The sequence below is a fragment of the Mya arenaria genome, chromosome 9 (assembly GCF_026914265.1).
Source record: "Mya arenaria isolate MELC-2E11 chromosome 9, ASM2691426v1".
Lineage (NCBI taxonomy): Eukaryota > Metazoa > Mollusca > Bivalvia > Myida > Myidae > Mya > Mya arenaria.
The window spans coordinates 50,568,364-50,586,883 of NC_069130.1; the positions used below are offsets into that span (position 1 = coordinate 50,568,364).

Sequence of the window (18,520 nt, forward strand, 5' to 3'; positions counted from 1 at the left end):
TGTGGTTATATAACTAATTGCTCTGAATTAAATTTTGTAATGAATAGTACTTCACATTCTGGAAGTGAAACGGTGACAATAAATTCTCGTTAACGATTTGGTTATTGATTTGAATTGGAATATACATATTAATATTTTATATCAAGAGACAATCACCTGATAAGCAGTCGTGTAGTGCATTTAAGTGTTAATAGACGATACATTGATATTACATGTTTTTGAAGTTGGCGTGTTTTGAAATCGATGTTGTCAGTGCCAAGGGCTAGCTCTTTACATATTCGCGACTGTTCTCCAGAAATAAAAACACTAGAAGTGCGCAGAGACATAGGAAATGGTAAAGGACTTGTCGAGACTGACTTTGATGACGCAAAACATTGATTGCGTGATGCAAGTGCTTTCCACTGACAAAATGTGCTAAGGAGATGCTAAAGTGCATAGCGATCATATCAACATTAAACCAAAAAAATAAATGTACAAATCGACGCGAAAAACCGTTGCTCGTGAGAGTCATTGTGGTTTCGCGACTAGGACAGAAACTTTACTGTTACTATAATTGCAGAGCATCTCTATTTAATATCAAGACAACAACAAAACACAAAAATCAACCGTTAAAGACACGTTTATTCAATAACATCAAGCATAAAGCACAACATTTATAAGCGAATGATATGTATTAGAATACATCACCTACTGTTTCTAAATACAAAATTAGTAAAGTTTGTTATATTATACACAGTACTTATATATAAAACGTTAAGTAAATTTGAATTGGATCAGTACGTACGTGAAAAGAAATTTGGATATTTTTATTATAAATACGTATCATACATAACACTTATGATAACTTGTGCCAATATATAATAGTAATATGGAAAACCAGGAATGAATTAATTCACGATGTTCAAACCGACCTTGATACGTATAATCTTCCATTTACCGTTTGCCTTTTGCCTTTGGTTTGCAATATATAAACCTTTTATATCAAATCACATTGAATACAAAGTACATTCATTATTTCGGGCATTTATTTTATGAGAAAGAAAGACAATGTTGAAAGAGTAATAAACAAGATGTGTATTTCTCAGTTATTGAAAATGTGTTGAATGTTTATAACAATATATATGCGTTATCGCTTGTTCTTTGTGTATTCTATCAAAGTCGATAGCAGATTGCAGAAAACGTGTAAAAAAGATTAAAAAAATGTTTACCGAACAAGAGGTATACTCTGGCACTTGAGAACTTTTCCAAGGTCGTCTCGAAAAGACTTGTTCATGAATGCGTAAATGAAAGGATTTGCAGTATGATATACAAAATACATGTAGAAAATCACGGCGTTAAACTCCATTGCTTGTAATCCCATAAGCCAAGCAGGCAAAAATGCAATCAGAAAAACAACTGTAACAACAAACAACATGACAGCTGTTCGAATATTGGCCAATAATGTTTTCTCCTTGATTGATATTGCCCGCGGTCCCTTTCTCGGCTTTGGTCTCATTGGCTGCAGCTCAACATTCGTTTCGACGTCAAAGTCATCATTTTCACCATTTTCAAGATTTAAATCTCTCCGTCGGCCAATGTGAGGATTAACGTGTGTCACCGCTGTAAATTGGGTTTCAACATTCGAGAACTCAATCTGAAGATAAATTAGAAAAAAAATAAAAGATACTAAATTACATGAAATGATGCGAAATATAACGAAGCTATATCCAGACATTCAGCTCATTACTAAATGGCTTACAGTGACAAATTAGCATTGGCAGTTTATAACCAATCCCATCTTTTCAGTTATTTTACCGATAGTCCTATAATATGCAAGGAAGGTTATGTAAATCAGGACGCTGTTGGGCGAACGCCAACGCACGTATTTTGTATTAATTTTGAGAAGTACTTAGTATATTTCAATACATATGTTGTTTTCAAAAATGGCCATGGTTCACATTGCACTTTGACGACACCGATGACGTCACCGACGAAACCATAAAAACACAAAGGTAATGACAATACATGGATTTCTCCTGAAAACCAGAAGACCTAAAAAATGAATTTTAATTATAACTGTTTCAATGAGACACTTCTCTCATGTTTCGCTCATGTTTCTGCTACTACCTTATGATAGAGGAATACTCATATTCTAAAATATCACTATTGATTAAAATATAATGGCACATGTATTATACTTAGCCTTATTTTGATATGCTTTAACACGTTTGTTTCAGCTGCCGGTTATTGTAATACGTATGAAACATTTAACTGGCATTGTAAACGTTGCCTTGCTTTTTGATATAATGATGAAGATTGGACACGCCTCTACTTGAACTATTTTCTTGCGTTGTATAAGTATACCAGCTTTATAAGAGACAGTCACGAATGGGTAACTTTTAATTTAACAGATAAATAACACGGGTAAACACCTATATAAACAACCCACTTAAATCGAAATCTTCGATAACATCTGCAAACGTCGAAGTTTACATTCTTGATCAAATTGCAACACTATTATTCTGTTTAATCGGTAACAATTATTTGGGAAAAACGTACTTACATTGATGTATTATTGCTATTTCGTTTTATGAACTTTTATTAACATTTCTTAATGATAATTGAATACAACCGTATTGTATTAAGTTTACTTAAGACAATTTCTTTGGCAATTTGAATTGATTACTAATTCGTATGCAATCAAATAGCTTACACAATTTAATCGTCATAATTTTACTTAGGAAATGATTTCTTTTCAATGATGATATACCTTTAGTATTTTACAATGGACGGAGCCAGTTATATTTGACTCAGTCAAGCAAGACGGTTTGATCCCTTTGTCCATACCAAGCTGTTTAGAATACTTGAAGCAGTAAGATACAGAATGTTCACCGACTTACACAAGGTTGATCGAGATTGGTAACATGACTTACGCCAGACGGATAAAGACTGGAACGTTTTCTCTTGCTTCTTTTCGCTCGATGCTTGTATATTGACCGGTAAATTAGGCCATATAGAACGAACACGATGACAAAAGATAGCAGGTATGTCCCAGCGTACACACGTTGATAGATATTTAGAAACTGAGGGCCAGTCAGAATATAACTTGGAGCGCATAGACCTGTATACAGTAGGTCGTATCCAGCGTGCACTTCTGTTTTGTTGTTGTATACATGAAGCTTCCCTAATAATTCCTTTGAGCAATTTGCACACACGCGGTGGCCGACGGCAATAAATGTTACATTTTGGCCATAGTTTTCACTTTCGTTATACATCATTGTTTCACTTAGACTGGCAAGGGTTTTATTAGTAGGCACTATCTGTTCGTAGGAGTAAACACCGTATGACAGAGATGTGATAACTCCAAATGTAGATGCAACCAGCAGTAAGCACACCACGATAACTTTTGCCCGAAATATATTGAGCAAATGTAGAAATGGATGGCAAATACAAAAGTACCTGTCAATTGCAATTGCCACCATTATAAACGCGGCGAACGGTACATTGCATGTGATGAAGAACATATAAATCTTGCAGACAACGTCATATCTAACCATGTAATTCAGGTACACTACAGCCTCTGTGAAGGGCATAACTAACACACAGGTGAAAAGGTCAGTTTCTGCAAGGCTCATAATGAAAATTCCCGCGGTCGACTTTTCCTTTTTATGTGAATAGATGTAAAGAACGAGTGAATTTCCGATTGTTCCGCAAATAGAAAACAGTGATAGCATCATCATAACGGTAACTACTGCCGGATCTTCCATTGTTGAGATTCTAAGATTATGGCCGTCTGTCTGATATTGTTATATCTTTTTTCTTGCGTCGGTTGTCTGCATTAGCGATAACTTTCAATTATTTAAGATACCTCGCTTTTCAGACTCTGAAAATAAATAAATGCGACCGTTATGCATTGAATAACAGTTTATTTTACAAACTATCATCCATCAAGTATTTAACATTTAATTCCTTTCTTGCAAATTGTGTAAATTACTCAAGGCGGTAGACGAATATCCCGGAAGATTTAATAAAAGCAATTCAGTACAATTCAAACACGCTGATATTTTGCAACCAGACGCACTTAGTAATACGATAACAACATATTTTCATTTTCAGAACGAAGTAAAGCTTTTGTCAGTAATTAAATCCCCCAGCCCACCTCTCTCTCACCCTCGTCGCAACGCATGCAATAATTAAATATTTTTATTAGTGTGTTTCTACTCTTAAAATTAATTAAATCGAACTTTGTCTCCGACTCTCGCCAGAACAATTGCTGCTTTGATCCCATCCAGGGGTACTTCCTTATGATGTATCTAATGGGTGACCAGTACTGGTCTTTACTCAAGACACGCATTCATGACTGATTCATATCAGCGCCCGGGCATACTCACAATGGAGCTTACATAAAGTAGTAAATGAATTGAACGCAAATCATTCACTCCATGGCGTTATTTTGCTGGTAAATGTATAAGTCTAGCCAATGGTTTCAATCTCTAACTTTACACCTTCTGTGAAGTTTGTTATAGAACGATGTTTTAATAATATTCTTTGACATTTGCAATTTTTTCCTCATATTTTTAAATATGGATAGTATGCATGATATTTCGACTTACATTTGTTCTTTTGTAAGACCATTCAAATCTCATTATTTCAACAATTGACAGAGCTAAAGAAACAATATATCAGAAAAAATATTTTCTAAGGCAAACCAGTAGCCATACAAATAATAATTGCTGTAGGAACCTCAAGGAAAATTATCCGCACTTTATCTAGTGCACAATACACTTGGCTACTGTTCTGATATGAAAATAAAGAGAAAAGAAATATACGTAAAATATATATATAGCATTGCTGTTGTTATGTAAAATAAACACTATGGATTATCGGCCATCAGATAGGATTGTGTTCTACATCTAAAAAATAATTAATAAAGAAAAAATAAAATTACTCCTTTTGAATTAATAGCTGTAGAAATATCACCAACATATTATTTGAGATTAAATCCAACAGCTAATTAATAAAGCAAAGATCAAATTACTTCTTTAGACTTAATAGCTGTAGAAATATCACCAACAGATTATTAGAGATTATATCCAACAAAGTATGCACGTAATTACAAGCTATTAAATAAACACATTATACATGGCCTAAATATCTGATGACATGTAAGGCAGTTATTAATCGCTGATTAAATGATAACAAATAATGATATGCTCCATGATAAGATACGTTAACAAATATGTACATAATATATTCGTTTTCAGGATGTTATAGGTCCAAGAATGTTAAATAATAGTTGAAACCGGCAAATGTAAGATTTTACTGACTGTCGTAAAGGTTGTCACATTAACAATAAATATCGAGGCACCATTTGTCCTCCAGTTACGCAGACAATAGAAATATAAAGCAGAATAAAAAAAACTGAATTACTTGAAAACGTTACAAGCACATCTACGGATCGTTTTGCATGTAGAAAATCATGTTTTCTATGTATGTAAATATGTACATATGTTATATGAAGCAATAAAAGAACCAACTAAATTTGCTATTTTGTTGTGTTATGTCACTTGCGTAATATCAAATGTCTTGTTAAACTGTTTTTCTTTCTTGCAACACATTCTAATTAAGTTTTACAGTTTGCCCGTAACTGTTTGCAAATGAAGTCACTTCATTGCGTTAATTGACTTTTCATAAAATACCCAGACGCTTTGATGTGGGGGAAAATAAGTCATTTTATTATTTAAGTTATTTTCCTGTATACGGTCTACATGTTCAGACTCATTTGCGTATGTGATGAAATATGTCAAACTGTAAATTTCTCATCGTCAATTGTTTTAGTTCTATTAAACATAACACGGCGCTAGCTACGCTATTGATATACACGAACACTGAAAACTTATGAAAAGACCCCTATTTTTTAGATAGTTTAGAAACAGAATCCATAAAACTTAAATATATCATTAACTGTACTTTTACCATTCTGAAGGCCATGGTATTATCGAACACGTGTGCGGACATCTTGGAATGTGTTTGCATAACCAATTTAATGAAGAAATTGTATATGGCATTTACTAAAATAACATAAAATGTAGTTAATTAGGAAAATACATTCCTGAAATATTATGAGTTGGTGCAGATCCATATTTTCTTTTCTATAATCAATTTTCATCGGTTACGCTTGCAATTATTGTGTCTGTTTTCATCTTTTTATGTGTATTTATGTTATATGTCGTCCACAGTCACGGACGGCTTCGATTCCTAACCTTCAATGTTGTTTTGCCTAATAAATAATGTTGCAATAACGTTTTTACAATCGTTGTAAAAATACAAAAAAATAATAAATCTTTGTCGGTACCATCAGTGGTTCGAGTTTAGGTGAACAATTTAGGGCTTAAATAGTTCTTTTGAAATCAGCCTTTAATCCAATTTTTATATACAGTGACACATAATTCATTACTATGAAGGCATTGTCATAGACACAACATGGGATTGATTGAGTCATATATAACCAAACACTTTACATATATTGAGGTTTCGTATACTTTTGGACAGCGTCTAATAATGTATTATTTCAATGGGAATGCATCTGTAGATGCTATTTAGGTTTTAAAACGTATAAACTACTAATTTAGACTTTTCCAGGAGTCAATTTAGGCCTTTATTTGCTGTGTCCTATCTTCCAATCACTTTCTTTTACAGAACGTTAAGACTAATGGTTCAACGTGTATAAATACTCCTCAAAAGTTGTTTTTAATATACAGTAAACATCATCATTACAATTAAATTTAATTTTAACATTCACTTGAATTTTTTGTTTTAAATAAATGCAGATTTAACTAAAAAGTCCACATTCTTGTATCGGCCTTGCTAAAACGGCAATCGTCTCACCTGACGACTTTGATCTCCACACCTTTGCAATACCATTTTATGAAATATCCTGACCTCTGAAGGTTCTCATTTGTAGTTGGTGTTTCCAAGCAACAGGTTATCAGCTAACGCACATTTTATATTTGTCATTACTTGTTGAAGAATAATTCAGTGCTTGATTTGGTCGCCTTCTCAAGCTGCAAAATAATTTAAAAAACATGGCCGACAACCACTTCTCGCATACCTTCTAAATATATTTTGGACAGTCCTTAACACACACACCCCGCAATTTGTTCCTTAGGAATATTTTATATTCTAGATTCAAATTCCACAAGGACCTTAATATCTAGAACAAGACTAAAGTATGAAATATATAATGCAGTAATGTTGTTGTTTCTGGCCTGTCAGAATTATTCAAATAAAAAATGTTATTGACATCTCGCCTATTTTACACGCGAGTAATGACACCGCTTTAAAACGTTTATTTTGTTCATTTCCATATTAATATGAAAACTTTAGATAGTGAAACAGATGCTATTGTAGCGACTATTTTTGTGATGTTGCGGCAATAGAGTAATTGTTACAATGTATTGATAGCTTCTAATGTTATGTATGTGTTGTATTTAGTCTGTCTAATAGAAAGACAGTAAACAGTAACCAAACTATGTATCGTTTGCAATGCAAAGTATATAATCAGATTCCTTGGAATGTAATAAAGCGTACCAGTGTTTCGATTGCAAGACTGCAAATATAATATTTTCAACGTGAGGATTTTATTTTAATGAGCATTTATTTATTGTTCTTATTATCCTTAACAACGTTAGATATTTTTTTTTTAAATATTTCAATTTATTAAGTAACTGTCCTAAACATATTTGTTTATTCATACATTTTTTGAACTTGTTAATTTTTAGTGATTTTATATAGCGTTCATACTTATAAACATTTTCACCATGTTCAAATAAATTAAACCAAATATTAGCACATAATTTACAAAAATAATTCCTACGAAAACGTATAAATTTGAAAACGAACATGTTATTTATATAATACACACGTTTTGCGATTTCTAATTAATAAATACAAATGAAATTTGTGTTACCGTCATAAATTAATCCAAGGCAAAATCCATAAGCTCTCTGAAATTGACGGCATATAGCCACAGTTATTAAACCCAAGTGTTGAAGCATTCCACGTCACTGCTGTGCATTTATCCGACAACAACTAGAACAGTAAAACATGCTTGTTCCCAGGCACTGCTAGGAACCGATTTTCAATATCTGCCAACCGCAACGCTGTCGCGCTAGGTAAATGATTCTGGTCCAATACAGAAAACACTACATTGTGACTGCAAGGAATTTTCAAAAAGGTTAGTCTCTAAATGATATTAGTAATGATATTATCGGAATGAAACAAACATTTCTTTGTATCATTTCAAAAAAGGATTGCTTTAGCTAAGATTTTGTATTTAACTGTAAAAATCAAGCCAATACAAACAGAATCGCAAAAGTATTTTGGCTGCTATCCATTTTTTTACATTGCGTAATTGTTATTCATTAGCTAAAGGAAATAATGGTCCTTAACGAATCAATATCGTTAATCAAATGCAATATACTCTCAGATAGATTAATTTAATTCTAAACTAATACCGGTTTAATCTAAAACAAAGTAGTTCATGAACAATAACATTACATACATATGCGAATTGAAATAGTTTAGATGTGGGATGCCTGTCTTGCTGTGTATGTTGTGGGTTGTGCGATTAAATCAAGCACCAACATTGGGATTTTAGAGCTGTGGCAAATGTGTACATCAGTATGTAGCTACAAATATATCATATAGAATTTCATTTGAACTTAAAATTCGTGTCCAAAACAATGCTTTTATAACGTGTACGTTAAGGCGTAATACTATTTGCAGAGAAACTTGCTCACGTGCTTTTGAACATATCTTTTGATACATGAACAATCTTCAAGTAAATTAATTATGTATTGCTTACCAAACCCTCTTTCTCTCTCTCTTTTTCTCTTAGAAGTGTTGGTCCCGGCTCCATTTAAGGCCTTCCACAATACTGAGTGAGCGGTTAACGGAAATATTTTCAATAAAGCATTTTAATTTTTGGGCTTAGGGTTAATCCTCTTCTTTGCCTCATGCTTCGAAGTATTTAGAAGTTTAGCTACATTACGAAGACATTAAGCATAACTGAATTGACTGTATCTGCATTCAAAGCTAAATATCGACACTTGTAACATTTCGGCACCTGCATGTATAACTAATTTTGTATCATCCTGCGTTCGTATGCAACTACTTTTGGAACCAACTTATATTAATTTGTCTATATATTTTCAAATGTGTTTTTTTTTACTTAAAACGTTGCAAATAAGTATAAATCCTTTGACTATTTGGCTCACAGGAAATGACGAAGGAAAGGGATAAAACGTTTACATGACTGCTTTGATTATCGTTAAAGATACAGAAAATCAATGATATGCACTTTATTTCTCGTCAAAACAGGTAAGCATTTTGATTTTAATTTGAAACATTATTGTTCTATCAAAAACTGCGTCTCAAAAACTGTATTTTAGCCAACGTCCCATTATCATAGTTGGTTTAAGACTTTAAATAGTTCTCTTTTCTATGGTGTTGAATTGGCTTTTTTAGATTATGCAAGGCCACAAAAGTCCATTTGTAAATAGGCAGTAAATACAAATATTGAGGGATTTATACTGACAGCGTTTTGTACAACTGACACAATTGTTAATACATATGTTAACGGTTAAATTCCAGAAGCCTTCCGAAGACACCTTGAAGATGTAAATCACGTAGTTTAGACAGGATATAATTATAATTGTAATTAAAGTCTTTGAAAATAAGAAAGTTCTTTACAACTGAGACAAAATAACACCTTTCCGTTAAGCGTCGAATTATTTCTCCAATGAATAAGTAATAGATTTGCGAAATGAGTAATAAATTTAATTATTTTACGATTTTCCGGACATGACAAAATTGGTAGGAATTTAGAAGCAACACAGTAAACAGACGCTGCGGGCGGCAAAAACAGACAAACAGTCACATACTTCGACAACAAAGGCGCATGGATCCACTGGTTCAGCAGAAAAAAATGTTAGTAGTTACCATAGCATCATACTGTCATCATGGCTCAGCGACCCAAGCATGTTTGTCATAACAACATATCTAGTCGTCACTCTCGGACAAGAAGTGACGTGTGCGGTACACGTGACAAGCGCAAATCGTCTAAATACCAAACACAGTGTATACTAAAATCAGTTTCAGAGCTCTGCTATATAAGGTGCTCATTCTTGGAAAGAAAAGTGTACTGAAGGATTTCGAACGGTACACAATTGTGTGCATTAATAGTTGCAAATCCCATGCCGAGCGCCTCTTACAACGAAACGCCAGAACGCTCCTATGTCAATTTTTGCAAGGTAGTAACGATAACTTGATGCCTATAGCACGGACCGGGCATGCTGCAGCCTGCAGCGACTTTATAGAATAAATTTTACACTAGTACAATACCTTCAGAGTAGCTCAGATCAATAAACTGCATTCTCTAACGCGGATAGTTAATAATAGAGGATAAAGCATTATTATTGTATGCACTCCGATAGTCTATAGATATCTACCAGTGAAATAAAAAAAAATGATATTCAATTGTTTCAAACATTTTTATTATTTTTATTTTTTTTATTTAGCCCGCTTTCAATTCCAAATCAAACGTCAGTGCTTGGACACATAACGAACAATGCAATTTTCGAAATGACGTTACGTTCGCATATTATTATACGCGTTTCTTTTAAAAAACTACGACAACATGTCGTTTCATTTAAAATCTGTTATCACATATAATTAAAGAATGAAAATCAAAAAAATAATGGGTAAATAACATTTTTCTAATTAGTTCTGCTGCACACACTTAGCTCTTGATGTGTGCTTGCCTTAATTATCAGACCCAGAACGTATGAGCGTTATCTAACAAAGATTTTGAGGACAACATTGGACGTTATCCTTAACTTGATTATCAATCTAAATAAGTTAAATGCAGCCTTTAGTTTGTTTTGTTAATTCCCTTTATTTGTTCCAATTTGACTTCCATGACTTAAACAAGACTGTTGAGAAGCATTGTCTACTTGGATTGTCGGTATTCTTTCGATTAAACTTTAACTTTACTGCGACGCCTGCTATATTTCTGCCGTTTATGTATTTTTAGACAGTAAAACGATTCGTTAGACGACTTAGAAATTACAGGGTTAGCGATATTTCCGTCTTTCATACTGCCAACAACTGTTGTAAAGCTGTCATTATTGTGTCTCTGTTTTCGATAGCAAATGCTTTTGCCATCGTTCGAACGAGGTCATTATGTACACTGTTAGTATATTAAATGTATTTCCAACATAGCTTATTATTCCGCTAAAAACAGAGAACTTGTTGTTTTAGTAAATACGGTTTGACCGTAAAACTGCACGGGGATTTGAAATGTAGCCAAATAACATTTCGAGAAGAACTAAATCGCTCTGTGATATTAACCGTAGTGGTGGCTGTGACGAACATAAATAGATATATCAAGCTAAATTTTAATTTATGTATACATAGCTTTTTAGTGTCTGTTTGTTCAAACACGTATGTAAAATACTTTAAGTTTAATTTGTTTTTTTATAAACGGGAATTTAACATTGGCATGTCACATGAGGTTTAGTAACATTATGTTTTTAGTGTTCGTTGCTAACGCCGCAGCAGACATACACATTCCCGGGTTAACATTATATGCCATCACCCCATACGGCATCTGGTATTTTAATACCGTTTCTAGGTTTGTTCACACTTCACTATATGTTGACAAAAATAATGTTGATGTCACAAAGTAAAATGTTCCATTATATTAAGTATTAAATGCAATCAAACATTCCGAAAACACACGAGTTTTCATAAAGAATGATGATGCAAGATTACTAAATAAGACTTAATTAGCGATATCAAAGTTACTAAATTGCCGAGCTCCAGTAATTCAATAATATATAAAGCATACTGTTTCAGAATAATTATGTGCTATCCAAGTTGTTAATAATTCATGTTACAGAAATCCACTAACTTGTTTACACTGTATACTCTGAATATTAGACATTTATCTAAGTAGATAAATCCTTGTTTAAAGATGCTGCATATTTTTTTTTATTGCACACAAATCTGTCAGACGATTTGAAAATTCATAATTTTGTAACCCCGATAAAAGCATTGACTCATGATTTAAGCCCCCTTAAGCCGTAATTCTGCATAAACATGGCAACTGTAATAGAGAAGACGCGCTCACTGCGGATACCTCCACTATTTTCTGAAAGGTTTACAGCCAATCGAGGCTTGTGACACTGCAATATGTTTAAGACACAATAGCAACTATAGCAATTGTTTTCCCTAATCGTTTTATTTTAAATGGAGGAGATTGAGATAAAATGCATCAGGAATATGCAGAATGTAATAGAACAACTCGATTAAGTCTCCGATGAGAGGATGGACAAAATTAAAGGGTTTAAGACTAAATTTTTTTTTTTTAAATCAGCTTCGTTCAAATCACTTGACACACCCTAGCAATCTCTCTTACCGTTCTATCGATGCAAAACATGTCCCAATGGGGAATGTAGCAAAACATATCTATGATTGATATGTCTTCATTGTATCCGTCACGTTCGTCCGTTACTTTTGTTTTTATTATTTGAAGAAAAAGGAATTGAAGTTTTTTTTTGTCTTGGCATCACGAATTGTTACAAATCAAGCGTGCCGTTTTTTGCGAATGTACAAAGCAATGTGTAATGCACATTGTAAAATTTCTTTATATCAGCTATAATAAAACATAACATAGCGTAGCAAACATTGCATATATATATATATATATATAAGATGAAGGTCGTATTTTCGTTTTATATTCATTTTCATCATATATTGCAAAGAGCTGAGGCCGAGCCAAAGTAGCCTCAGGACAGTATTACTAATTGTGTTACCTGCAAATAATTTGGTTGGAGTTTTCATGGCGACGCGATAAATTTGCAGCAATACGATTTATTACGTAGCAAAATATAGTGTACAATGGGTGTTGCATAGCATAGCATGGCAAAAATAGCATAACGTATATAATAACAAAACAAGTCTTGAAGCTTTCATTCCTTAAGATTTCTGAAGGTCATGTATATGGTAACAGTTGTTAAAGACCATCACTGTGTAGTTAAGAGACTTTGTATTTCATTGGTTGTCCAATATGCTTTTACATGCTTTTTATTGTGGTTGTTTATATTTCTTGCACAAAAGTGTTTCACAACAAGGCACTTCAAAGTAAAATAGTTGAAGTTTGGTTCTAATAGAAATATATGAAGCTGGCGTGACAGTCAGTTATTTGCAAAACGCAATGGAATATATGTGGAAGTTGAAATGCCCGCGCCGTATTATGCAAATTAATATAAGTTATTTGGACTTATTTGGTACACTAATGATTAGTATTGTTTCAACCAGTTTTATTAAAATGTTACATTCATATTGTTTTGTGAAGGCGTTCAGCCGTGCAGTTTTTAGTATTACTGTTTAAAGAAGTTTAAGTTAAACATAAAACGGTCAATGAAAATAAACACAACACAATACAAGAATATTTTAACAAACAGAGCAATCTTTTATCAAATATATATTGCAGCATAGAATAGTGTAAGTTTTCTTTAAGATACATTTTGCGTTAACTTGCTGTACCGTTATGTGAATGGTTGATGTATATCCTTTGAGAGACAAATACATACAACGCTTGTTAATTGTTTAAGAAGATGCAGAGAAAATCGTTATTACAAATCGTGTCATTTTTAAACTTCATAGGTCGAAGCAATTTAGAGATGTTGCTTTTATATCCATGCAAAATGGTATTTGAATTTGACTAGACAACAGACTGAAGACACAGAGCGATTTTGTTGCATCAACAATATGGCACGCCCCTGCTCGGGATGTGGTGGAGGCAAACCGTCACGTGAAAAACGTGGGCTAAAAATAATCGAAATTTTGTTTCTTCTTTCAAATCGATAAATTAAAGATTCGATTCGAACTGGTCGATGATTTGATCTTCTGTGATGAACATCAGTGTTAACCCTGTAATGCGATGCTATGAGACTCAGTATATTACTTTATCATTTTCTCGGTCGCTTTGGAAAGTATAATTCGGATGCAGATATATTCAGTATATCAATAATGACAAAAAAACTGTCTTACACAATGCAAACCAGTTTATAATGTGGATACACCAATTAAGTTTTTTTGCAGACAAACTAGTTAACCAAGAGAACGATCATACATTTCGATATGTCTACAGTTAATTGGCATCGTCAACAATTCCGAATAATGCAACAAATGTATATGTTGAAAGAAATGTAGCTTCTTCATATGTTCATATCCTTTAATCTTCCTTCATCCCTCAATTCCGATTTCTGCTTTAACGGCTACCTTAATTATTGCAATTGCATTCCACTACCCCTAAAAATGTTTAGTTGTGTTTTTGAACCTATTCTGATACAGTGTACATTATCCACTGTTTGTTGAAACTCTAGACCACTGTCCTGAAATACAACAACAGTGTTTCAGAACTATATTTAATCATTTTTAAGAGTACATAATTATTGGCATTGTATTACTATGTATAGGTTTCGAGGATGTATTGCTAATTTTGGATTCTCTTCGCATTACAATGCCATTTAAACAGGCCGACATTCTGGTATTGCTAGAGATTAGTTATTTTGTTTATATTGTAATATCCTTGTAAAGGATTTATTCCATTATGTTGTCAAATATATCGTACATTGTATAAGGATTTGCGAGAAGATTATTCATCAATAAATATTGTGCAAGTCCTTGTTTACTTTTGCTTACTGCATCTGAGAATGAGACAACTGTTAAGAAATTGTACATGTACTTGTTATATATGCTGTTAAAATTAGACAAACGTATGTGAATAGCTACTAGCAGTATCCATGTAAACATTGTTATTGCTAAATGCAAATTACGTATTTGTTGTAAAACATGTCATATTTGCCTTATTTGTCAACACTCTATACGTGCGTGTATGCATATGTGTATATGGGCTGGAAACCGTCATGCAATAAATAGTTAAATTTGAATTTAATACTGGGTGATCGTGTATGTATTGCATGTTTGTTTATTATATCGCTTCGTTCAAGCGAATGAGGTTTTACAGTACATTAAACTTTACACAGTATTGCTATTAACGTGTGCATGTTAAGCTTAATATCAATAATTGAGTTAATTACGTATAAGCAAAATGTATGTTGCAAATTTAGGTATACTTTTGTATCACGTTCTTAGACCATTTCAGTATGTACGCCAAACGAATGCAGAAATTTAGACGAATGCCAACATATTTTCTTTTATTTGTGAAAATGATCACATTGAAATGAAAAATGTACTTATATTGTAGTGAAAATAGATGCTTTGAATATTATGATTTACAGTAGTGAAAAGAAAACTTTTTAAAAAAACACAAGAAAGCAAGAACAAAGAGGTTGGCGTCCTCATTTAACACACTATATATACATGAACTTTGCAATATACTAACGTTCCCCAAACAAATGAAAGTCTACTCCATTATAAAGTACAAAAACGGAATTTTTCCAATTAATTCCTGATATATATTCCCCTCAAGAAATTAATTGTTTGTCAAGTAAGTTAACTTTCTTTCGGCGCCAGACGGTATAATTAATTGAATTTCGTGTGCTGGGTTCAAAGCTAAACATATTAACATATATCCGTGACGATTAGCATGATGAAGTTATACAATAAGTAATGCTGGTTTGTCGTGACGGAGTCTTCTCATATTCTCTTGTAGTACACGAATGCTTATCTTAGGTAGTTAAGAGTGCTTTACCTTATTTTATATGACAATGCTTTATTTTTACATCATTCGCCTAGAAATATTTAGTTTTTTAAATTACTTCATTGAAGTTGTAGTTGCATGTCGGTGAATAATTTCAGTATATAATGCAGTGTCATAAATTGCCAACAAGAATGTGCATCACTACAAATGATCGACATTGAAATAAAGCAATAAAGTAATAAAGTCTTATAATACGGTTTATACAATTTTAAGATAAATTAAACCTATGTTTTTACTGCAAAACTAACAAATGTTAGACTTTTATGTTTTGATTATTTTATTCCATTCTCATAGTCAATCCTCCCCTAAAAAGAACTGTTGCAAATTGATTTAAACTCATTTAAGGGTTTCATTCAACCATACAACTCAGACATTGATTTTATTCATTCTTTATGACATTTTATCCCGTTCAGCTGTTGGTAGTCGAATGCAATCGCAATAACTGAATAAGAGGAATTAACAATATCAAACACATTTTTAAATTTAATCTCGGAAGTACAAAAACTATGTTCAGACAATCAATCTGATCGAGTATGGAAACAATAAGTTCACTTATTGTGTAATGGCTGATCGACAAATTGTAAAATATTAAAGTGATATCATTGCATAATGGTTTATTTTTTATATGTGAAACAAAATAATGGGACTGACTGAAAATATAAATATTATTACAACTAATTGAAACTAAAGGTTCATGGGCATGCTAATCAACAAATATTATCTCGAGCGACCCATCCCAAGTCAATAATATGGATTACCTTTTCCAAGCCCATCCTATGGAAAGTTCTCATTCCCTATCTCACGCATCATGGCATCGGTCACAACTAAATTAAGCTCATGGAAGATGCAATTTTGTAACGTTTATGTTTGTATCCCTGTGAAAGGAACGTTTCACCTCAGGAATTCTTGCAACAATATTCCCGGGGCGGAATCTTAGAGCAGAATAAACGTTCCGGATGGACTTGGCACAAAACAAAAGATGACCCGGCGCTTCGTTCCTTGTCTGTAAAGTGACGGTCAACTGTTCTCGCAAATAAAGCAGCGTTGTTGTTACAAACCGTTTCCTATAAACTTAGAGCTCTCCGGGGTACCTGTATTTGACACACTGTTAAAGAGAGACCGGCGTTCGGAAAAAGCTTCCTCACTTTCGCTGTGTTTGCTCTTGTCGATCTCGACTATGTAATTAAGTAACGAAACCTCTGCATTTTTCACATCGGCGAGTGGAGAAACATGTAAAATAAATAATTTGCTGCAGTTAAAGTAAGGCGGGGTTGGCAATGCTAATCTACTTTCGGCAGCATTATTACCAAAAAATGCTGAAGTAGTTAGTTTAAATTGTTCTCTTGTCTGTTTAAAGTTAATAGTTCCTTACTTTCGATAGGCATTATAATTAGTTCCTGTGGCAACTAGCAAAATGCTGACAAAAACTTCCGTTTTTATTTTTATCATATTAAGCAATGCGATTGGCACACCTTGTTGGCGTTTTATTTCAAAACATGATACACTTTTTAAAGTAAGGCCAAAAAAGAAAGGTTCTAGTATTACCGGATATTCCCCCAAATCCAGTTTTTACGCAAAAACAGGATTTCAGGCGAAAGTACTCAGTATTAATTCAAGGAGATACTCTTGAAGCAGGTTGATTCTGAGATGTTAGCTATAGCATTTGCTACTCTGACTGAAAACAATACTCAGTTGTCAGTTTTCATCTGCATAGGAAAATACTCTCTCTGGCGGTTTTTGTTATATTGCGAGTAGCCAGTATTAAACATCGGGCTGCTACAATGTAGATATGACAGGTTTCTTAACCTAGTTTACACGTGAAATATTATAAATATATTCCATGCTAATATATGTGTATCGATACATACCTAATTCCCGTTCTGTTCTACGCATTTTTCCATGTGTAATTATTTAAGGACAGAGCATAATTCTCACGACCGACAAATATTCGCAAAACTGGCAGTTTCAGATTATACAGAACTGGCGTGTTGATGAGTTGCTGTTTTCAATTGATCTTGAACCGGTATGAAAATGCCAATCAACATAAATCATACAGAATATTTACCTTTTGTTTGTTTGGCATTTTCACAAAGGGTTGTTGATGCGTCAGCTTATTAGTGATGCATATCAGGTATTCGTGATGCATGCTGTGATGTATGCTCTCGTTTCATCCTTGTCGCTAATGGTTATGTATAAAATGCACGTACAAATTATGGGTGGTATGTAAAGGACAAATCTTTGAATTAACGCACATTGGTTGCTTTTACGCAATGGAGACAGACATTGTCGACACATTAATGATAGCCTGACTACGTTAAATACATACTACAGAGACATTCCGGTCAGAGCTCAGACAACGAGAAAAAGTACTTAAGAACAAAACACACTTTTATATTTAATTGTACGTTTCGCAGGCCACATAAATAAAAGTTGCAGTTGACAACTACGGGTATCACTACTAAAAAACCGCTGTAGTTGTTTTATCCAACCGTTAAAAATTCTACACGACGGCTCACTCAAAACGTAAGCCTTACGAAGGAAGAGGATGAGGACCGTTCCGTTACCACTTTATTTTTAAAGGGAATTCTGGTTAACGAATTGATACTAAAAGTTAAGCATATTAATCTTTCTGCGAATTGTTCCCATGTGTTTCTCGTTATTCTGAAAAAACGTTTTAAAACGTGCATCATATACAATTTTATGGCCAATATTGAACGAGAGGATTTTTTTTAATTCAGTGCATACTAA

The 18,520-nt window shown here is 33.3% G+C and overlaps 1 protein-coding gene across 3 annotated transcripts; it reads right to left on the minus strand.

Moving 5' to 3' along the window:
• Nucleotides 1-613: 613 nt before the first annotated feature.
• On the minus strand, nt 614-8,055 carry LOC128203619 (cholecystokinin receptor-like). 3 transcript variants are annotated; one of them, XM_052905113.1, is made up of 3 exons: nt 7,949-8,055; nt 2,913-3,862; nt 614-1,633 (listed from the first exon to the last, which is right to left on the minus strand). In XM_052905113.1, exons 2-3 carry the CDS (start codon nt 3,744-3,746, stop codon nt 1,205-1,207), a joined length of 1,263 nt encoding a protein of 420 aa, XP_052761073.1. In that variant the 5' UTR covers nt 3,747-3,862; nt 7,949-8,055; the 3' UTR covers nt 614-1,204. The 3 variants fall into 3 exon arrangements, with proteins under 3 accessions (XP_052761073.1, XP_052761072.1, XP_052761074.1); XM_052905112.1 differs by having other exon boundaries at nt 2,880-3,862; XM_052905114.1 differs by lacking the exon at nt 2,913-3,862 and having other exon boundaries at nt 7,949-8,046.
• Between the last annotated feature and the right edge of the window lie 10,465 nt (nt 8,056-18,520).

Bases quoted from the DNA above. Each gene is read 5' to 3' on its own strand.
- LOC128203619 (XM_052905112.1), bottom strand. From the start codon at position 3,746: ATGGAAGATCCGGCAGTAGTTACCGTTATGATGATGCTATCACTGTTT. The intron at 1,634-2,879 runs GTAAGTCGGTGA...ATTTATCTTCAG, and splicing joins CCAATCTCGATCAACCTTGT to ATTGAGTTCTCGAATGTTGA.